This window comes from Spinacia oleracea, chromosome 1 (genome assembly GCF_020520425.1).
Source record: "Spinacia oleracea cultivar Varoflay chromosome 1, BTI_SOV_V1, whole genome shotgun sequence".
Taxonomy (NCBI): Eukaryota; Viridiplantae; Streptophyta; class Magnoliopsida; order Caryophyllales; family Amaranthaceae; genus Spinacia; species Spinacia oleracea.
This window is the reverse complement of record NC_079487.1, coordinates 108,174,553-108,196,749: the sequence shown is the minus strand read 5'-3', so window position 1 is coordinate 108,196,749 and position 22,197 is coordinate 108,174,553. Positions and strand designations below refer to the sequence as shown.

Sequence of the window (22,197 nt, the reverse complement as noted above, 5' to 3'; positions counted from 1 at the left end):
TAGTGAAGCACTAGAATCAATTAGTTATGCACTGGATTTAATTAAGTTATCACTGGAACTAATTAGTTAAGTTTAAAATTCAATTAGTTAAGCAACGAAACTAATTAGTTATGCAACGAAACCAATTAGTTAAGTACTGAACCAATTAGTTAAGCACTGAAACCAATTAGTTAACCAATGAAATCAATTAGTTAAGCATTGCAACTAATTAGTTAAGATTTTATGAGTTTTAGTTAATAATAAGTTTGTTTAAAATTAATAACTATTTGACTCATAAGTTTAACTATTTGTCTTTATACCTTAACTATTTTGTTATTCAACTAGTTATGATTTTTATTAATTTTAGTTATGTTTTACACTAGTATAGTTATATAGTACCAAAAAAAAATTGAAAATTTTAATTTCAAAAAAAATTCGAATCGAAAAAATAAAATTTAAGCCTGAAATTCAATTAGTTAAACCTGAAATCCATTTAGTTAAGCTTGAAGTCCAATTAGTTAAGCATAAAGTCCAATTAGTTAAGCCTGAAAAAAAAAATCGAAAAAAAAATTTCAAAAAAAAAAAATTTCAAAAAAAAAATTTCCAAAAAAAAAAATTACATGCTGACGTCAGCATGACGTCAGCACACGCGCCAACATGGCTGCCAGCAAGACTGCCAACAAGGCGGTCTTTCCTGTGAGGCGGTCTCACACAAAAGTTTCTCATTAAAAAAAGATCACTAAAAAAAAACTCAAACCAAATCGGTTCATTAAAAATAAATAAATAAATAAAATCAAACCGGTTCACTAATAAATAAATAAATAACTCAAATCGGTTCACTCAAAAATACTGAAAGCGGTTGATTGGTTTTTACTTGAAAAGTCAAAATAGTAGCTAGTGCCTAGTGGTAATTAAAAATAGCCATATTGTTAAATAAAATTGTAAAGTAGCCAATTTGGTAAATAAAATTGTAAAAATAGCCATTTTGGTAAAAGATGCTGTTTTAAGTGACAATTGTTTTGTGGCAAAGGAGTATTACATAATTAAGTCATGAACTTTGGTCAAAAGTACTTTCTCCCTAATTAGAATATATTTTCAAATGAAATCTTAATTATTACTCCACTTTTATTACGATACAAAAATTGAACCTAGCTTATGCATGTGGTTTGGATTTTCTTACCCACTCTATTTAACCCCCCAAATTAGAAAAACCAGGATTAGAATTTTCAAAACTAAAACTACTATAAATTTAACACATCAAAATTATAAACCCACATTTATTTTTGTGCCTAAATTTCCTACGAATTAACTAATTCATCATAGTACGTATAAAATATATGATGACATTATTATCAAAAGATTGGAATATGGATACCATTATCATAGTTTTCAAGTATGTAGCATTTTTCCTAGCTGCATACTTGACCCTTAAACATACCATCCTACGCAATTTCAAGCTTAAGGACAAGTTACCACCATCTCCATTTCTTTCTTTCCCTATTATAGGCCACCTATACCTCTTTAAGAAGCCCATCCATCGCTCCCTAGCCCGATTGGCGGCCCATTATGGCCCGGTCCTGTACCTCAAGATGGGAGCTCGGAACGTCCTCTTACTCTCCTCTCCGGAGGCGGTTGAGGAGTGTCTTGTTAAGAGTGATGTCTTTGTTGACCGCCCTCGTCTCCTCCCTGGGAAACATGGTGGTAATAACTATACTAACATCGCATGGTCCCCTTATGGGGACCATTGGAAAAACCTACGGAGGATTGCAGCCGTTGAGATATTATCTCCTCAACGACTGCAAATCCTGTCAGGGATCCGGGCCGAAGTGGCCCGGTCCTTTATCCGTAGGGTGATAAAAGAAAGCGCCGAAAATGGCGGAATAGTGGAGATGAAGTCCGCTTGTTTTAGGCTCACCTTAGATAACATGATGAGGATGTTAATGGGGAAGAGTAATTATGATGAGGAGGCGAGGGAGGGGACGACGGAAGCTTCTAGAAGGTTCCAACAGATTGTGGAGAGTAGTTTTAGAGTGAGTGGGGTGAATAACTTGGAAGATTTCTTGCCAATTTTGAAGTGGTTTAGGGTGTTTTTAGGATCACCTGAGGAGTTTATGGAGAAGTTGACAAAAGAAAAGAATGAGTTCATGCAAGGATTAATGAAAGAACATAGAGAGTTGGAAAGTCAAGGACGTTTGTCTGATGGGAGGAAAAGGGCAATGATTCATGTATTACTGTCCTTGCAAAAGGAGGATCCTCAATATTATTCTGATGACATGATTGGAAGCCTCATTTTGGTAAGTAACATGCTACTCCAACTCTCTTGTTAATTTTTTTTTATTTTCTTATTTTGTTGCGGTAAAGAGAGGAATCAAAAATTGAATTTCATTCTTCAGTTAATATAACATACTTTGTCTGAAATCTGAATTAAGTTGTTACATTATTCAGTGGTTTCTTTGTTAATTATGGCCTGAGGGGGTCAACCTCCAGGCGGAAAACTTTGTAGTGTAGTTTGAGTATAATTTGTGTAAATAACTAAATATCATATGAAGTACTCCCTCAATTCTTAAAAGATTACCCAATTGTAATATTTTGGGTCAAACTTTGAAAACTTTGACCATAAATTCGTATATACTTGTAAGAAATAATATAGTCATGTGAGATATTGTTAGATATATTTCAATGTATATTTTTGAAATATCAACTTTTTACAAGTTTTACGCGGGTAGAATTAGAGATATTCACGTTTTAGTCATATCTTGGAAACCGTGAAAAAACAAATAGGATAATCTTATTATATTGCTTAATTGTTATGTTTCCCCTCTAATTAAAGGGTTCAAGTTGCCATTGACATGGTGGATATTAAATTTACACACTCTATGTATGTAACAGGCACTATTTCAAGGTGGAACAGACACTTCAGCAGCAACAATAGAATGGGTGATGTCGCTCCTTGTAAACAATCCCGACGTGTTGAAGAAAGCACAAGAAGAGATGGATAGAAACGTCGGAAACAGTCGTTTAGTAGAAGATTCGGACAAGAACAACCTCCCTTACCTGCAATGCATCATAAACGAAACACTACGAATGTACCCAACAGGTCCAACAGGATTACCTCACGAGTCAAGGGATAATTCCCAAGTAGGGAAATACAATGTCCCAAAAGGGTCAATGCTAATCTACAACATATGGGCCGTACACAACGATCCTAAAATATGGGACGAGCCACGGAAATTCAAGCCAGAGAGATTCGTAGGGGTTGAGATGAAGAGTAAACAAGTAGGTTACAAATTCATGCCGTTTGGTGCTGGGAAAAGGATTTGCCCAGGTGAGCACTTGGCTGGCAAGGTCATTTGGTTGGGGGTGGCAATATTGATCCAATGCTTTGAATGGGAGAGAATTGGAGAGGAATTCGTTGGTATGGAAGAAAGTGGTGGTGTTTCTTTAACCAAAATTGAACCTCTTCGGGCTAAGTGTAGAACTCGCCCTAGCATGATGGGTGTCTTATCCCAATTCTAAGTCATTGGCTCGTCCACTATACCCAAAATATGTGAAAATTATTAGGGTGCATCCATCCAATGGTATTTTTATGCTTATAGCTGATCTCCCGTCATATTTTCTTCTCACATGTAAGGAGAAAATTTAAGAAGGTGTACAGTGCACCCTGATACATGTAATATGTTCTAAAATATGATGTGTTGTTGTCTTTATCATTGTTGTTGTATTGTCGAAGTTAATAAAACAGGGTGGTCGAGTCGGGGAGGGGAGTATAGTAACCTCATCATGTATGGTCAATGCATATATGTGTATAGCATCGACCCGTCTTTGTGGCTCATTCACAACAACAATAAAATAAAGTATGTATATTATCAACAAGATGTATAATGAGGTTACTCATACTCCGATATAATAAGGTTATTGTAATAAGAACCCTCAAGATATCAATTACATTAAAATATTATATACGAGGTTCCCACTCTCCATTGTTTATTATTTTTCACTTCTCTATAGGTCCATGTAGAATGTTATTGAAAGAAAAAACTTGTTGTCTATTGTCATTGATGGTAAAGAGAAGTAAACTACAACTATTAGGATACATTCCTAAACAATGTAAATTACTCCGTACATTATACATCGCATCTCAATACGACTTTGCATAACGTAAGTTTCCTTACCGTAACAGTTGGGGTCCAACTGATATTATAAACAATGGTCCATGGGTCTACTTTGTCCACTTGCATTATTATTATATGAAAATTAACTCACCTACTTTAATCTTTGTGTGGATCAATATAACACCTAAAAATTATGGAGGGAGTATCATATTATTTGATTACATAATACAAAGTAGTTCGTACAAATTAATTGAAGAGACAAATTAAGAAGAGTGGAAGATTTTGACTAGAGACCTAACAAAAATTATCTTTTGTCAATTATATGCAACAGAAGCCTCGAAAGATTGAAATAAGTTATCTACAGATATGGATGGAGATATGTCAAGAAATAAACAGCGTATTGTTCTCACATTTGTGCAACTTTGTCTCTCTTTACGACTTTTACAGTAGAGCAAACAGTCATGGAGTAATACAAAATTCATTTGTCGATGTAAAAGCAAATAACTCCAAGTGTTTGGCTGATGGCTAAAAATGAAAGATGGCTCATCCTATTGTCAAATCACAACAACATTCATAATCTTTAAAGGGTAATGTACATGATAAGATAGTCGCATGTAATTATCAGATGGATCTCTATCTTTGAATTTTACACAAGGCAGTAAGTGTCAATACGCAGCCAACCCTGGATGAAACCTACATCAATACGCAGCCAACCGTAGACGAAAACTAAATCCATAAGCATCCAACTCTAGAAAGCATTCACATTTATTGCGTTGAAAGCTATGTGCGTAGAAAATGATAACAAAGATGGTAGATTGATTTGAATGAATACATTAGTAACATGACAACTATATATGTTTATGTCCACATTTCAGCAGATCACAGTGAAACCAGCTCTACATGATGCCACTTGAATAACCATAGACTATGTTACTAGGACTTGTTATGGAGTGGCCATGACTCCATGAGCATGGACACTGGACTTCATCCGTGGCGTGGGTCCCAGCAATATAGATCGACATTTTTGTTACATGTTTCAAATGGCTTCATCTCAGTCTCTCTTTTCTAAGTCTTTCTAATTCCTTCACCATTTGCCAGTGTTCCATGGACAGACTTGTCTCGCCAAAGCTCAATGACATAAGTCTACTCATTGTCAGCAATCTGCAACCATAAACAAACACTATAAATGCTCACTACCTCATACTCGTATTACATTCAAAAAAAAAACGATTGACTAGACAATTCGTGTAAAACTGTAATGAGGAGGTTATGGCATCATGCATTCCTTGCAGACCTGCTAAAATCTTGGCTCCCTAAGCTCCGGTCTGCTTGCCTAGCTGCCACTAGATCTTCTTCGACCACCTGTAGTAAATGCATAACCAAAATCAACTTTCTGCAGCACTAATGAATAAACTTATACGCAAAAAAACCCTTGGAAATTATTTTATCAAGATAAGCCACTGTAGAACAAGTGATACCTTTTGCATTTCAGGAGTAATTGAATGTGATAGTGATCGTAGGTTGGCTAAGTACCATCTCCAAGACTGTACTATAGCTTCCTCTACAATTTCTGGGGGACTTGTTGATGAAGGCTGAAAAGGGAGTACTACATCGGCTGGCAGAATGTTGGATTTCCCCTCAGATAGAACAAGCAGTTGCACATCTGCCGTCATCTCCATTTTGTAGTACTGGAAATCATATTCAACCTAGGGGGCAGAAGGTTATTTTAGTAGACTGAATATTTTTATTCTTACTTAAAAGATCACACCAATACACCATGCAGGATGTGGTCCGAAAATGTTGGGTTTACACACAATAAATTTTGACTATTACCTGCTGTGATTCTGTCAAGTTCTTCAATGATCTTGCATTTTCAACTCCCATCGGGTTCAGGGTCCCAGCCTGCAACTCAGTCTCGTCGATGATTAAGTGTGACCCTTCTGCCAGCTGAAGAACTCCAGACACCAATCTGTTATCCAACCATAGAAACAGAAAGTGTAAGAACAAGGTATATAGGACAGCAATTGGAATCAGAAAACGTAGGGGAAAGAGCTTCGTTTACTTATTTGCTTGATAATCCTTTTTGGGGGCAAGTGCGGCATTGTTAAGGTACTCGATTGTGAGAGATATTTTCTGTGTAAAAGGAATAAGTTCCTTCATTGTGGAACTAAGCTGACTGCCAAAGACCGATGTTGTTTCCTTGCTAAAGTTAGTGAAATTAAGCGCAAGCTTCCCAACAGGGACACCATCAACTCTGGCATGGACCTACAAATAAGGATACCTAATCATGATGCTGGTAGAAAAGCTTCTCTCATAAAGCTTCTTAAACTCTGAATCAGAAGAAAAGATCATGGATGGGAACATAAACGCAGGTAATTACCTGAGATAAGAGGTGTAACAACAGAAATTGAGCTGCCATCCCGTCATTTCCAAGGACAGCAGTGAGATGACTAAGCAAGCTTTCCCTTGTTCCTCTGATCAGTGAGGGATTTGACTGCAGAAGACAATTAGTTAGTTCAAGAACCCAACACAGTGAAAATGAGTAATAAAAATGATATTCAAGAGGGTATATAGGTAATTACTTCTGCCATGGCTGAACCATCAACGAAATCGTGGACCACAAGCTTCTTGTGTACAAGACAGTGGATACGTGGTACCTGCAAAATGAACTGGTTATTCACTGGAACCAGTTTTCATGGAAAACATTGCAGATGTCCTCATTGATGGTCAAGTTTTCACAGATTAATTATAGGATTTGTAACAAAATTCAATATTCCATGAAAGTCTCACTCTGCATCTTTAAAGAAACTAAAGGAAAGAGATTTAAATCAAGGTTGAGTTGAACAAAAGGTCTTGCGCGCACAAGGTGCACAATAAATTTATTGTACACCAATATAACTTTTACTCATTTTCTTGTAACTTTAACCTAGTTTTGATTAACTTTTATATTAGTAAAAAAAGTTAATAGATAAACATTTCAAAGGGTTATATGATTAATTTTATACATTATTAGTGATTTTGAAGAAATAAGTTTTATTAAAATGAAAAAAAAAAATCACTAAAAAGTAGATAACTTTTACATATATAAGCTTGACTTTTAAGCATTTTGAGTTAACTTTTACTCTAGTGTACAATATTTATTGTACAACCCTTGTAAATAAGAATTTGTGTGAGCTGAAACAAAAGCAATGACTGGACTAAAAGTATCTGTTATTAAATCATTGGTTCACCGTTCACCGCTAGACTAATGCTTCATTACTTGAGCAGCAGTAGCAAAAAATGCTACTCCCCAAGAAGTCAAGTGCATTGTACGTAGTACGTAGTGGAGCAAGCAAATATTAGAGGTTTCAAATATAAAATTAACAATTGGGAACAACTGTTATATCGGAAATTCTGTGCAAACCTTGCTAGGGGGTAACTGAACCAAGTCATCTTCAAAAAGGTCGTTTGACTGCATATCAGACTCATCCTTGCTTAGTGCTAGTTCTGGATCAAAACTCAGGACTCCGATAAACTCAAAAATCTCATTCATTTTTAAATCAGATTCAGGGGTGTCATAGATCTGCCCATGAAAAAGTGTACAACAGTTAAATCTTCCAGCACAAAAAAACTTTATCAATACAAAGGCGATTGGAAAACTTTAGGATCAGCATACCTTAACCAGACAAGGAAAAGAATTTCTCTCTGACTCAGGTGATCCAAAGAAAGGAGTGGTTCCTTCATTTACCATGTCTTGTTGCATTGCAGACGAGGAAGGATGCGCCTCATCTCTCTGAAGTTGGAAAATTCACACATTTAAATAGATAAGAAAAGTCCAGAAAACTTTAAGAGGAAGGGGGAAAACAGGTGCTCCAGCTACAGACTGATCCTAAACTTGCAGTTGAGCATAGAAATATAGAATTACTCAAAATAAGCTACAGATATGGAATTATTTCGCAGGAGGGGAGAAGTTTCATAATACTCCATCTTCACACAGGCAATAATAATTTATTCTCCATAGTAGCACCCTCAGTAATTTGGTATCTGCAGCGTGCTATGATGGCTAATGGGCTATAGATAGTTGTACTTCAAAACTATCATGTCAAAAATAAGCTTTGAAGGCATTGGCCCATTCATCTCTGCTATCTAAAAGGGTTCCATAATGAGACCATAAATTCAACAAACTCCAACCTGGACACCAGTCACCTAGTAGACCAGAAAATTCAAATCATAGAATACAAGATACGTATTACTAACCATCTTTTTGGTAATCGGAGAATCCTGACAGCCCTGACTTGACCCCTGCCAAGAAGAAGGAAAAAGCGATTACATAAAACAGTCAGTGGAGCACAACTTAGACAATACATAAATCTAGAGTGCATTCATGACCTTCAAAATTTTAGGTCTAAGTAGTTATCGATCTGTAAGATGCATACTGTAGTACATCGGCATAATACAATAAAACCTACATGAGTCTTTTGATAGGATGTTGTTTCAATAACAATGTTCTCATCTCCCTAAAAACATGTCATTTAAGAGCAGGAATCAGTAATCGCTAATGCCACCTCTTGTTAACATACTCAACTTAAATAAGCAACTATGAGTTAAACAAACATCTTTAAATATCAAAAGCCTTACCAACTCCATATGATCAACAGCTTCATCATCATCCCTAGGACGCTTCTCCCTTTGTTCAGAAGGGAAAGTCTTTTGCTGATTTGACAGAGCTTCCAGAGGTTCTGCCCATGAATTCAGCCCCGGGACCTAAAAATATTCACCAAACAAAATTAACTACTGCTTAGAAACTACATTTTCCAGGCTCTTATTCTCATCTAAACACCACAGAAGATACTACTCCCTCGAATCCAAGAAACGTAGGTTATTTTAAGCAAATTTCTTTTGATACCGAATTCTATGTCACTCTACATACATCAACGGGACATCAATAGTCAAGTCTATATCACGAATATCGTATTAGAGGCAATTCGCAAATACACTATTATAACTATATTAAAACAAGATGTTGATGAGAAAATGTAAAAAACTATCGGTGTTCTTGGATATATATATAGAGTACAATTTTATGTCTATACCAACTAAACTATGGACCAACCACTATCAATTCAATCAATTTCCCGTCTTTCATCAGATACCAATCCTCAGAAAAATAAATTATAGCAAGGGAAGTTATAGTTAAGAAAGAAACTAGAAAAGGGAAAACTCACAGGAACACAATAGAGCAAGCGACGCTCCCATAACTTCATATCAGGGGACATATCCATTTCAATTTGAGAAACATCTGAGAATTTATTAGTCCTCCAAGTAGAACCATCCTTCAATTTTACAAACAAAAAACAACATTAATTTCTACAAAAGAAAACCATTACTTTTGTGAAAATCCTTTTACAAAAAACCGGGACCTTGTAAGCACCAACATAAACTTCATTTCCTAGCATATCTTGGATCATTCCTCGAAATCGAACCAAAGAATTCGGCGGTAAATGCTTAACACTCTCAGCATTAAGAATCGGAACCTTAAAATCACCAAAAAGAAAACAAAAATTAATACTAACTCGTAGAATGTAAAAAAAATAATTGAGACTATGAAACCCTAAAAATCGAAGGAAATGAGTACCTGAGAATGGCCTCCGTCATCGAAAAGGAATTGGCGGAAGAGATCAGCGGAGCCCCAATCGCCGCCGTTTGAGGTGGAGGGATTGAGGCCGGAGGAGACGGCTTTGTCGAAGGTTAATCGGACGGCTCCGAGAGGGTTTGCGAGGCAGTCGTACGGTAGTCCTACCATCTTGATCTTTCTCTCTCTTCGTCAAACGGTATCCTGTGTGTTTGGTTGAGTGGACTGGTGGAAGAGCGGCGTGGAGGAGAGGGGAGTGTATGTAGGTGGGATTTTCCCGCTATTTTTCTAGGCAATGGAGGTTTCCCGCCATTTCCCGATCGTTGAGGTTTCTAAACGCGGGTTTCTGTGGAGTATTAGGACAAAACGCTTCGTATGGTTGACTCTCTCACTTGTTTAGAACGTTATTTATGGGAACTGTGAATGAATTCCATCCATTCTTTTTTTAGTGCAAATTGGGGAGGATGTCAAGATTGATTCGAAAGTGTGTATATCGTATATAAGTTATTAGTCTTTATTAAAGAATTTACAATATTAGTATGGCTGTCTAATTGGGTCATCTGATCGATTATAAACGATTCGGGTCACGTCAAAATCAGTTAATGTCGAGTCAATATTTCTATTCGGGTCGATTTGATTCAGATAACTTTGATTCTCGTGAAGTCGAATCATAAAATGTTTCGGATTGAACTTAATTTCGATTCCTGTCAATCTCGAATTCGGTTGGAACTGATTCGGGTTTAAAAAGTGACTAGGCCTAATGAGTCTGCGATGGTGGGATATTATGATTTGTGGATACCATCGTACATTCGTACCACAACTCAATGGGCTGGATTGTTCAAAGAAAAAAACAAAAAACAAAAGTAAGCCCATCTAAAAGTGGTCTTCTTTACTTTTTCTTTTTAAAAAAGCAAAGGAAAAAAAGAGGTGGCCTCTTCCTCAAGAAAACAAAGACTAGCAAAATAATAACCAGAGAGGAGTTTGGGCAAAAGAGTAACAAAAGTAGTTGCAGAAACACAGAGAACTGAAAGATTGAGATTGTTGAAGCTACATTTTATCCATTATTGTAAGTATTATTCTTCCCGTCTCTTCACTCATTCAATTTAGGATTTTACTTTCTGGATTTCTGGCTACATAATTTTGCTGATATTATATTGCATTTGTATTTTGCATTGATCTATAAGATGCATAATCGATTCAAATGATAAATTCAAAATACAAAGAACTCAAATTGGAAAATGGAGCTCGAAATACGGAGTACCGAATTAGCATGTTATACTTTTGATTAGATTCTACGATTTTAAATTTCAGTTTAGCGTAGCAACTGTGAATTTGAACTGGGATTTTCTTAATAGCATACACTGTTGTAAATTTCTTCGAATTTAGTTGAACTCTGTTTGTATAAATCTGGATTATCTTGAAATCTATCTTTGTTTTATGGGGTTTTAATCTCTTCTGATATATTTCTTGTATTGTGTTTTGATGGATAAATGAGATGATTTTCTTGAGCAATGCCGTAGATTTTATTGATGAATGAGATCATATTGTTGGAGGATAATGTGTAATGATGTGTTATTATGTTGATGGTAGTGAATCATGTCTCGGAGGTATGATAGCCGAACGACGATATTCTCTCCGGAGGGTCGTCTTTACCAGGTGGAGTACGCCATGGAGGCGATTGGAAATGCTGGAAGTGCCATAGGGATTTTGGCTAATGATGGGGTTGTTTTGGTTGGTGAGAAGAAGGTTACTTCAAAGCTTCTTCAAACCTCTACTTCAAATGAGAAGATGTATAAGATTGATGATCATGTAGCTTGTGCTGTGGCTGGTATTATGTCTGATGCAAACATTCTGATAAACACAGCTCGAGTCCAAGCTCAGCGTTACACTTTTTCGTACCAAGAATCCATGCCTGTTGAGCAGTTAGTCCAGTCCCTTTGTGATACCAAGCAAGGTTATACACAGTTTGGTGGGCTTCGACCTTTTGGTGTTTCCTTTCTGTTTGCTGGGTGGGACAAGAATTATGGGTTTCAGCTTTATATGAGTGACCCGAGTGGAAACTATGGTGGGTGGAAGGCAATGGCAATAGGAGCTAACAATCAGGCTGCACAGTCGATGCTTAAGCAGGACTACAAGGATGATATTAACCGCGAAGGTGCTGTTCAGCTTGCGTTAAAGGTCCTTGGTAAGACAATGGACAGCACAAGTCTTACCTCAGAGAAGCTGGAATTGGCTGAAGTTTATCTTCTGCCTTCTGGGAAAGTCAAGTATCAGGTACACTCTCCAGAATCCTTGAACGAGTTATTGGCTATAGCTGGATTGACTCAACCTGCTGCAGAAGCCTCTTGAGTGTCATTTAAATCCCTTGCTGTCAGATGCTATAATGTACTCATTATTATATGCAAAATATGATTTTGTTATGGTTGAATCTGTCTTTGTTGGTTCGGGAATTAAAATCGCAGACTCTCCATGTATTAGATGTTGCTGCTTTATGTTGTTACTCTGTTGTATTGTTTGTCAATCTCAGCTTTGCGCATCCATTACTTAACCAATGATCATTGATCCCTTCTAATAATCTCAGAAGATATATTGCTTTGTGACAATGTATACTGCAAATCACGATTTTAGCAAGTCCTGCTCACGGTTGCTATTTTGTTTGAATTAAGTGCCGTGTGTCACTGATTTCTATAACCTCCCGCTTCCTGTATTGAAAGTATGAAACTACTGATATGTGTTGTTGTAATGTGAACCATTTACTTGCAAGCTAACTAGATGTTGATGCTGCTTCTTTAGTATGAAACTTACCAGAAGAATTGCTTATCAATTTCTGGTTTCAGAGTACTGAGATTATTTGTTAACAACTAACCGTGGTTCCGTTTGGTAGGGTGTAAAACGTTTTCATGGAAAATGATTTTCCCCTTTTCAATCATTTTACGTTGTTTGGTTTGGCAAGGGATGGAAAATAATTTTCCAAAACTCTTTAAAAGGTAGAAAAGCTTTTTCCATTTGAAAGGAAGGGAAACCACTTTTCCACATTTCCTCCTTACCACCCTCTCCCTTCTTCCCCTCAATCTTCACCATCTTCTTCAAAGTAACTAAACAAAGGAAAACTAGTTTGGAATTGTGTTTTCCTTTGAAGATGTTTTTCATGGAAAATCATTTTCCATTGAAAATGTTTTACACCAAACCAAACGGAGTCTTAGACCCGAGGCTCGGGTACAGAAAGTCTGAAACCAATGCAGTCTGGCCTAGACTAGTACTAAGGTTTGATCACTAATTTACAAGAGGCTTTCAGGTACTTCTTTTTGCTCGAAGTTCTATTGATTAATCAGAATATCTCAACCAAAATTAATTTAGTCTATATATTTCACAATATCAATAGTACCACCAATTTTTGTGGCAAACAAATGGAACAAGCTAATACAGCAAGTGCGTACAAGAAAACCAACATTGAAACATTACATGTAGATTGTAGAACAATGAGTAGGAAATTACATACAAGTATACTGTATATATTGCTACCAAATGATTGACCTTTATGAAACAAAATTCTTCAGGAACATTAGCAGCTCCGGTCATCTGAAGAAGAGATTAGTAAAAAAGTTGCCAGAATTCTTTTTGTCAAGACAAGCAACATGAACATATCTCCCAAGCTTGTCCTTTTGCCTTGCTTCACCTGCTGTATCTTTCTTGCACACTTTGCAGGTTTTGTCCACCCATCCTTCCTCCACATATTGCCCATCCACTACATGACCAAAATTCAAGATTAAGTAAACAATACGGCGAATAGCTAACATCTAACAGCGGGTGAATTGTTGATAGTGCATACCTTCGACATATGACTTGAAGAAATCCTTGTATGTTCCTCCGATTTTCCTCCGAAGAGCTCCATACTAAACATCAAAGGAAAAAAATACCAAAGACCTTAGAATCAAAACTACGTAAGGGGAACAGTAAGGCCATGTTTGGTTCGGAGTTGCTAGCTGATTTGACTAGCGGATAACAATTAGCTGTTCGTATTATCTGGTTTGACTAATTGGTTAAATTAGCTATTAGCGGTTTGTATTAACCGGAACTGTGAGTAATATTTTAGGATAACAATAATGTAGAGTATCAAAGTTGGTAGTGGAAGTAATTATAGGCAATAATAGGATAAATTTGTCATTTTCTTTCACTTCCTCAAACCTCTAATTATGAAAAGCTTCTATATTAAATTTTTTCAAAGTTAGCATTTTACCAAAACTATCTTCCAAACCTCTCGTAACCAAACACTTTCATATTCTAATTAACTTTTTACCCAAACCTTCCCTAACCAAACACTTTTAATTAGCTTTTTCTAAAGGTCAAACCTCTAATTCATTCCAAAAAGCTCTTTTTCTCTCGAAATCCTCCTAACCAAAAAGAAAAGCCCAGAATAAAAAGTTAAACCAAGATTAGTACCTGTTCTTTACTCATCTGACGGCCTGAGCCAGTCGTTTCTCTAGCCTCCTCAATAAGCTGAGCATCCTCAACTGACCTAGCTTGAGCAAAATCCAAAGCATCGGTGACACTCGTAAAAAACGATTGCTTTGTCTTCTTTGGTTGCTCCTCGTCGTCTTCCTTCTTCGCCGAGACTACTCTTACTGTGTTACTCTGTCTATAACTTTGTCTGAGCATGGTTTTAGGAGCTATTATGGATTGTTGGAAGATCCCATTTTGGGAAGATGATAGGGGCAATGTTCTGAATCCCATCTTTCCTTTTTGTTCTGTTAAGATGTTTGTAATAAGAATTTTAAGACTATAGACTATATTACTATATTATATATGTGTGTATGAAAATTGTTATTTTTAGAAAATAAGCAGTTCAAATTTGTGGGGCTTGTAAGTTAAGGTTGCTAGGTGACAAGAGCCACGTTCTGTGGGAGATTAGTTACCACTCAGAAAATCTTGGTTAGGAAACAAAGAAGACGTGGCTCTTTAGCTTACTAGTCAATTGGGAGGCTTTGCGTCAGATTCTTTTGTGTGCCATACATTTTTGCAAATTGCAAGTATTTCTACCAAGGAATTTCAACCTTTTCGTAGCCTTATTTTTTAAGTTATTGGCTTAAATTTTAGGAAAAAATATATTTTATCATCGGAATAAATTTAAAAATTATTTTTTACAACCAAAAAAACTAAAACTTGTATTTTACCACTAAAAAAAATTAAAACTTGTTTTTTACCACCTGAAAAATGAAAAAATATACTTCTTATATGTAGAGGGTCACAATAACGGTAATAATTCTTATATGTTCTATTCTTACACGATTTAATGTATTTAACTCTCTTTTCTTCCCCAATTTCCTTATGTTCCAAGAATTTACATAATTGTTTCACCACCATTAATTGACAAAATTGACAAAGTTTACTGAAAATAAAGAGCGAAGGGTGGAAGAGTAAAAGAAAATCATACAAAGTGTAAAAAATTAAAGGAACATTAAATTAGGTAACCATACATAAATGTTTCATTTTTTTTTTTCCAGATGGTAAAAAATAAATTTTAATTCAATTTTAGGTGGTAAAACACAAGTTTTTAATTTTTTAGGTGGTAAAAAATAATTTTTATAGGTAGTAAAAAATAATTTTTTCTAAATTTAATGATGTATGTACTCGGTACGCTGGTTAGAAGGCTTGAAGAGTAGCAAACTGAATGAAAAATATGAGTTTTGTCCTCCTCACCATATTAAGAAGCCTATTTCCCCATTAAGGAGGGTGCAATAGCCTACAAAGAATTACAAATAGAGGAGGGGGGATTCAGACCTCTGGCCTATCAATTATCATAAACAAACCCTTAGTTTTTGCCACTGGGTCAAAACAAGTAAAATGCTAAAACATCAGAAAATTTAAACTTTACAAACCATTTCTTTTTAAGCAGACATGAAACATGCCCTAAACTTCCCGCTATTACGTAACAGTGCACAAAAACAGCCTGCTCGCTCTCTTTTCATGTGTATTAACAAAACCGATTTAAGTTAAAAACTAATTACAAAGCATAATCCAAGTCCTAAACAACATAGACCATGCCAACCTCAAGAAGCGACACTGGTGGCACCCTGAGCGCAACATCAGGTCCCCTGCAATTCCTTCTAAGAAAATTGTACCCAAAATTAATGGCAATCCTCTTGAAAAAAGATGACCCTTGTTTAGCTCTAACATGGGAATGCCCTATTATAAATGCACTCCCAGCTTGCTGAGCATCCCATAGATCATCTAATTCTTGAAGCATCTGACTTTCTCTCTCATCACATGACCATGCTTGATCAGCAAATCTTACTCTTCGTTTCACAGGCTCCATTTCCATAATATCCCCCATGCTGTCAACTGTTGGCAGTCCAATGGACACGCTTGCTGGTTGCGGGTTTTCATCAATCTCATACGGTGGTTCACGGGAGTATCTCACGGTACCTGCCACGGCTAATCTACACCCATTAGATTCGTTTAACCGGGCCTCGTCATAATCAAAGGACTGCTGGGCTTCTCCTTGGTCCCGAACCCAATCATAACGGATGAACTCGTCCAACTTTGTAGCTAGCTCAGACTCGAATGAATCTATGTCTTGGTGGACGTCACGGTATCCATATCGGATTATGCACCGATAAGATCGGTGAGTTGGGGGCCCCACACGGCTAATAAGGTATCTCTCAGCTGGGGGAATGTAGGGAACAGGAACAGACTTCACACACACAAACACCAATACCTTGTGGAATGCAGGGAGATTTGTGACAAACCGAGAGAAGTTTGCCGGGATGCCAGAAGTGAGGTCGGTAAAGACCATGCCAATGCCTGGGACCCGCGATATTCCTAGGCTTGGACCTAAGGCTAGCAACCATTCCAAGGAGACTTTGTTGTGGAGGTCAAATTCGTACTTTTTGATGGTGGCGTAGTGCCATACAAACATGATGGTCATAAGAATGAGGGCTAGCAGGATCGGAAGCCAGGCACCCTCGGCAATCTTTACAAGAGAAGCCGAGAAGTAGAGAATTTCGATCGAACCGAAAAAGAGAAGGAAACATAGAGCTAAAATTGGAGGTTTATGCCAGCATAAAACCATGACCAAGGACATTAGGCAAGTAGTCACCAACATCACTGTCATCACTGCTAATCCTGCAGGGCAAATGAGAATTTGAAGTTTCTTAGCATGCCAAAAACTAAACTGAAAATAAATATGGTAGAAAAAAGTTTAGCAAGAGTAACAAATGCGAAAATTAAAGTACCTGATGCATTCCCCAAATGTTTCGTATCTCTGAATCCTATTGTAACAGCAATACAAAGTACCATCAGTATCCAGTTTATCTCAGGAATATATATCTGGCCGTGTATCTTATCTGAGGTGTGAACCACTTTGACTCTGGGGAAACAACCAAGTGATTGGCTTTGGTTAATGATTGAGAATGTCCCACTTATAATTGCTTGACTTCCCACAACTGAAGCAAGAATTGCTACCAGAATTACTGGCCACTTGACCTTCTCTGCACCATAAGTTTCAGCGTCAATTTTCTTACTGCTAAATCAAATAACATGAGATCTTCCTACAATGTGTAAGACTCTAGACTTCTAGAGGCAAACTCAGTTTAAGCATTACTTCAACATCTAAGTTATAAGGTAGTCATATCATCAGTAAAATGTTTCCTATAAAGATATTGCTTCAGCCTCTATGTATGCTTTTTGCTTTAGCAACAAACTTATTTTGGAAGAAATAAGACTTGTTAATTGTTATAATGCTTAGTGAGGTAGAAAATTGAGGTACCTGGCACAGAGAGGTAAAAACTGATTGCATCAGCATTCTCGTGATGCATTGACAAATATGCTGCTTGACCCATATAAGCTAGTATGAGCGTAGGATATACCAGAAAAGTGAAAGCAATCTGCAAGAGACGGGCGGTCAGAATTCCTGGTTGTGGCTGAGTGCATTAAAATACAAGAAAAACCATAGACAACAGAACTTCTGCTCAAAATGACTGAATAACTCTTCAAACATGGAAATTGCAATATTTACCTGAATTGCCATATAAGAGAAGTGGCCTAAATCAGCAAACATTGCCTCAGAACCTGCAAAGAGGAAGGTTAGGATCTTTGTGTAAACTTAATTAAGGAGACTCTCAGCCCGTTGCTTGTTCAATATGAGGAGATGAGATTATTTTTTTTAAAAAAAAAAAGGTCGCCACACTATAATTCACGGTGGCTAATTACTAACTTGCGAGCTAATGATAGGGATATAAAAGGGCACTAATAAGAGGTCAATACTTGGGTCCGAAATACATCTGGGTAAAGATGAAGTCATCAGCGAATTTCAGATTGATAATAGGTATAGTACTTGAGAGAATAAGGTAGTAATTTCACCTGTAATGCACAGCAGAACACCTCCCAAAGACATCCATCCGCTTATTGTAGTCTTCTTCAAGAACTTGTACATATAATATGGTGAAATAGCTTGATAAACATGTGGATTCCAACGAAGGATATTATATAACCCCAGACCACTTATGCATAATAGCCAGATCAAAACTATAGGGGCAAAGACGAATCCAACTCGATGTGTTCCATAATGTTGAAGAGCAAAAAGGCAGACTAAGATGAAGCATGTGATTGGAATCACAGCATCTGCAAATGAAGTGTAATAAAATCGTCATTAAAATGTGTTCAACTTGAAGTAGAAAAGCAGTTCAACTAGGGTTAGAAATATATTAGCTACACTTATGAAATACCCGGTAATTAAGAAGTTGCTTCTCAAGTAGTATTATTACACTCCCTAAATGATCGGACACTAACTAAATTTAGTAAGTAAAATTAAACCTATCCCATATTACCCTTTAATGACAAATTTAAATTAAGATCTCCTAACACTATATTTGGAAAGCAAAGATGTAAATCCTCTTAATTATAATCTGCAAATACTAGCATATAATGCCGTACAAAAGTGACTTAAATCCCCAAGGTTTTCAAAGAAGTAACTAGTCCTTCAACCATGATATCTAGTAAGTAACCACCACAATGGCACAATGTGTATGTTTTCCCACACACATTATCACCACTCAAATTGTGGGCTCACTAACACCAGTGCCAACACATCGAAAGTCAAAGGAGCACAAAAGATGGTATAGTCTGCTCATTCCATCCCAAAACAACAGGCCACAACCCACATTTGATTTTTTGGTCAAATTTATCAAGTTTACCAATAATTTATATAAAATTTAAAACTTCTATTAATTTTACAAGAGTATTTCTTTAAAAAATAATCTTCAATATGTTTCTTTTTATTTTTTAATTTTTTTTTTATTATCTGAAAGATGAACTGCCCTTGAGCAAACTAACATAGTGCGACTCTGTGCCTTAGAAAAACTAATCCAGTCATTTTATTTTCTACCCAGTTCATTACTAAAAATCTAAGAGCTCCATCTGTGCTTGACACTCCTTCGACTATTTCTCTGTTTTCAAAGTTGTGTTTTTTGATAATTCGTGGACAGGAACACCTACCTTTCACTAGGACCGCAATTTCTAGTCCAACTTGGGAATAACTTAGGGAGGAAAAAACGTACTTAATGAATAAAACGTAGACCACAGGTTTCCAACATACATGATAGGTGGAAAACTTTATCAACAGTCTTTTTCGATATCAATATAAAGCAGTGTGGTCATCATTTCAAGCCAAATACCCAGATAGCTAACTATTAACTTAAAAGAGATCCAGTGGACCTCCTAGCAAAATATTCTATAAACAAAAGACGAGAATAACAATAACGAAAATTCTAAGCCAAGTTGCAGATGTGCCTAACAAGAAGTGACCAAGCTAAGACAATCCAAATTATCCAATACTATAAAACAGTGATCACAATGAAGTACTGAGAATGTTTGCTTTGAAAAGTAACTGGTCAAATTAGTTGATTGTCACGTGACTCACGTTAATTGGACATAATACAATTTTCTATGTCATGTTCGTATCAAGAACAAAAATTAGCTTGGTTTCATAATGATTCTGGTAATAGAGTGTATGACATGCTACAGATACAAGCTAGACTTCGAAATCTATGAACAAAGAAACAATTTGCATACTTATGATCAGAACATTCTAACAGACAATCTAAAATCAGTGAAAGAAGAACCTCAAACGAGTTTAGAAGGCTTACATTGATGATTCTCATGGGACATCAATGACTCGAGGCCAGAAACAGCAGTGAAAACTACATTTAAAAAGCACACAACATCAGCAGAGAGGCAGGCAAGAGTATTCTCACACATGTTACTCTTGATCAATAAAGAGAATCTTCAATTTCTCTCCGACAAAACATTAGAATCAAACATGGAAAGTAAAGAAAACATTTCATTCCAACAAAATAAAATCTTCAATCTGAAACTAGAAAGACTGTTCCTAAATATCTATATTGCTCGAAGTCAGACACGAGTATGTGTCCAAGTGTCAAACTCGGCTATTCTTATTTTTTAAAGTTACATCTTGTATGGTCTAAAACAAAGTGTCCAGGATCCGACACAAGTTCTTAAGGCGAAACAAAGAGTCCGAACAACAAAAGCCACGGAAAAAGCTAGCCAAAGACAGAAAATTATACCAGAAATAGCAGGAGTAAGGAGTCCATCTCCAATAACCATACAAGTACCAAGAAGAACCAATACAAGCAATGCAGTCCGCAAAGACTTATGCTTCTCAAGCACCATTTTAACCTTAGAAGTGCTATTACTCTGAGGAGGATGCTCCATCTTATATGTACTAACATCTTCATCAGATGCCTGTCTATTTGGCAAAAGACTCACTTTCGCATGCCTACATATCAATGAATAAAGCGCAAAAGTACCACCTTCACACAAAAAAAATTGGTATAATTATTTACAATCTACCTACCATTAACAACAAATCAAAAATGGTATAAAATCTAACACAATTTCAAATTTAGGTGAACAAAATCTTACCTTCACCATTGTCATCTGCTCTTAACACTATGAAAACATACTTAAACAAAGGGATTAAAGTAAGAGTCCAGAAAACAAATGAAAGAACACCAAAAATTTCTTCATTTGTTTCAGAATGATGAATGTCATCTGCAAATGTACTCTTGAACACATACAATGGAGAAATACTCAAATCCCCATATACTACTCCCAAGCTTTGATATGCTAATACCAATACTGCTTTCCAAGATTTGTCCTACCAAAATAAAATCCAAAAAAAAAATTGAAAATAATTAAAACACAAAATCAGGATGAAATTAAAGGGGTGGAAAGTAATTAGTACCTTATTATTGTTGGACCCCCAGCAATTTCTATTAGTGTCCATAATTTTGTGGGTGTAAATTCTTCAACTAACCCAGATGAAATGGGAGGGTTTGAGTGTTCTATGAGCTTCTAGAACAAAAACCAAGATTCAAGAGGCAATTTTTTGAGATACCCAGATTAAAATAGAACAGCCCATATCTTCAAACTTGAAACTTTCATCTCACCTATGCGCAAAAACAATATACTACTATAAATATTTTAGGAATAGTCTTTTTCAGTGACAAAAAAATTGAACAAAAAGTAGCAACTTTATGGGGAACCCACACAAAATCATCAACTTTAAGACGTCATTTTAGCAGCTAGATGACTGCATTTCTGAGCATAGCAAATCAGATCGATATAATAACAAGATTCACATTTTCATTATTGACTAAAATTTAATCAGATTTTTAAGGCGGCAATGTTTAAAAGAAAGAACACGAGTACGTAGCAACTAAAAATCGATAAGGAGTGACGGACTTACCATGGAGAAGGAGAACCGGAAAGGTTGCAAATTTAAGAGTGGAATGTGAGAGAAAGAAAGATTGTTGGAATGGAATGAAAAATTACAGTAATTAAGAAGGAATGTTAAAAAACGGCAGTTTAATTGTAAATTGTTGTAGCATAATCACGTGAGCTAACGACAGTTTTAATAACTAATGCCATCATACCAAAGGACCCCCCACCAAAAATAATGGTCATTTAATTCACCCATCTATTTCTCTTAACATTGGGGCCCTAATTTTCTCCTCCTAATAAATGCTTAAATTTCACTCCATTAGTACATTTAGTAGATAGTCCATTACTATTACTTAGGCTTGTCACATTGTGGTATGTAATGCATCGTGTAGTCAACTAGTCATGAATCATCATCACAATACGATTGTGTCAATATAGTCTTTTTCCCGATCCGAATAAACTACCAAATCAATGTAAATAGGACAGAAAATTAAATAATGTGACTACTCCGTATCACATAGTCTTATACAACCAACACAAGTTGGTGGAGCTGATGGAGGACTTACCTTATGATTTGGAGGTTACACGGTCTAGTCTCATCAGCTGCAAAATGCTTACGAGTGACTCAAGCAAAAAACCGCGTAACTGGACTGACTAACTTGTGTTTTCGTAGTTAAATTGGATGATTTGGGAGGTATGCTCCACACGTTTGTTGAATCCCCACCTCTTGTACTTAGGAATCAATTTAAACATGTG

General features: G+C 36.3%; 5 protein-coding genes across 6 annotated transcripts; 2 read left to right on the top strand and 3 right to left on the bottom strand.

The window, feature by feature from the left end:
• Positions 1-1,103: 1,103 nt before the first annotated feature.
• LOC110786785 (cytochrome P450 81Q32-like) lies at positions 1,104-3,785 on the top strand. Its single transcript, XM_021991365.2, has 2 exons — positions 1,104-2,273; positions 2,869-3,785. The coding sequence occupies exons 1-2, from the start codon at positions 1,317-1,319 to the stop codon at positions 3,493-3,495; spliced, it is 1,584 nt and encodes a 527-aa protein (XP_021847057.1). The 5' UTR covers positions 1,104-1,316; the 3' UTR covers positions 3,496-3,785.
• Positions 3,786-4,838: 1,053 nt separating this feature from the next.
• Positions 4,839-10,091, bottom strand: LOC110786784 (mini-chromosome maintenance complex-binding protein). Its single transcript, XM_021991364.2, has 14 exons — positions 9,706-10,091; positions 9,491-9,604; positions 9,296-9,403; positions 8,709-8,834; positions 8,328-8,372; positions 7,747-7,863; positions 7,495-7,653; positions 6,674-6,748; positions 6,472-6,585; positions 6,154-6,356; positions 5,925-6,060; positions 5,570-5,797; positions 5,386-5,453; positions 4,839-5,252 (listed from the first exon to the last, which is right to left on the bottom strand). The coding sequence occupies exons 1-14, from the start codon at positions 9,871-9,873 to the stop codon at positions 5,138-5,140; spliced, it is 1,776 nt and encodes a 591-aa protein (XP_021847056.1). The 5' UTR covers positions 9,874-10,091; the 3' UTR covers positions 4,839-5,137.
• Positions 10,092-10,609: 518 nt separating this feature from the next.
• On the top strand, positions 10,610-12,250 carry LOC110786783 (proteasome subunit alpha type-4-like). The gene is made up of 2 exons (XM_021991363.2): positions 10,610-10,768; positions 11,293-12,250. Exon 2 carries the CDS (start codon positions 11,299-11,301, stop codon positions 12,049-12,051), a length of 753 nt encoding a protein of 250 aa, XP_021847055.1. The 5' UTR covers positions 10,610-10,768; positions 11,293-11,298; the 3' UTR covers positions 12,052-12,250.
• A 788-nt stretch (positions 12,251-13,038) lies between these two features.
• On the bottom strand, positions 13,039-14,508 carry LOC110786742 (uncharacterized). Its single transcript, XM_021991318.2, has 3 exons — positions 14,143-14,508; positions 13,532-13,595; positions 13,039-13,447 (listed from the first exon to the last, which is right to left on the bottom strand). The coding sequence occupies exons 1-3, from the start codon at positions 14,431-14,433 to the stop codon at positions 13,278-13,280; spliced, it is 525 nt and encodes a 174-aa protein (XP_021847010.1). The 5' UTR covers positions 14,434-14,508; the 3' UTR covers positions 13,039-13,277.
• A 986-nt stretch (positions 14,509-15,494) lies between these two features.
• LOC110786782 (potassium transporter 2) lies at positions 15,495-21,621 on the bottom strand. 2 transcript variants are annotated; one of them, XM_021991362.2, is made up of 10 exons: positions 21,467-21,621; positions 20,963-21,167; positions 20,641-20,875; positions 20,283-20,528; positions 19,845-19,898; positions 18,061-18,321; positions 17,717-17,769; positions 17,468-17,585; positions 16,935-17,189; positions 15,495-16,824 (listed from the first exon to the last, which is right to left on the bottom strand). In XM_021991362.2, exons 2-10 carry the CDS (start codon positions 21,002-21,004, stop codon positions 15,725-15,727), a joined length of 2,364 nt encoding a protein of 787 aa, XP_021847054.2. In that variant the 5' UTR covers positions 21,005-21,167; positions 21,467-21,621; the 3' UTR covers positions 15,495-15,724. The 2 variants fall into 2 exon arrangements, with proteins under 2 accessions (XP_021847054.2, XP_056695006.1); XM_056839028.1 differs by lacking the exon at positions 20,641-20,875.
• Between the last annotated feature and the right edge of the window lie 576 nt (positions 21,622-22,197).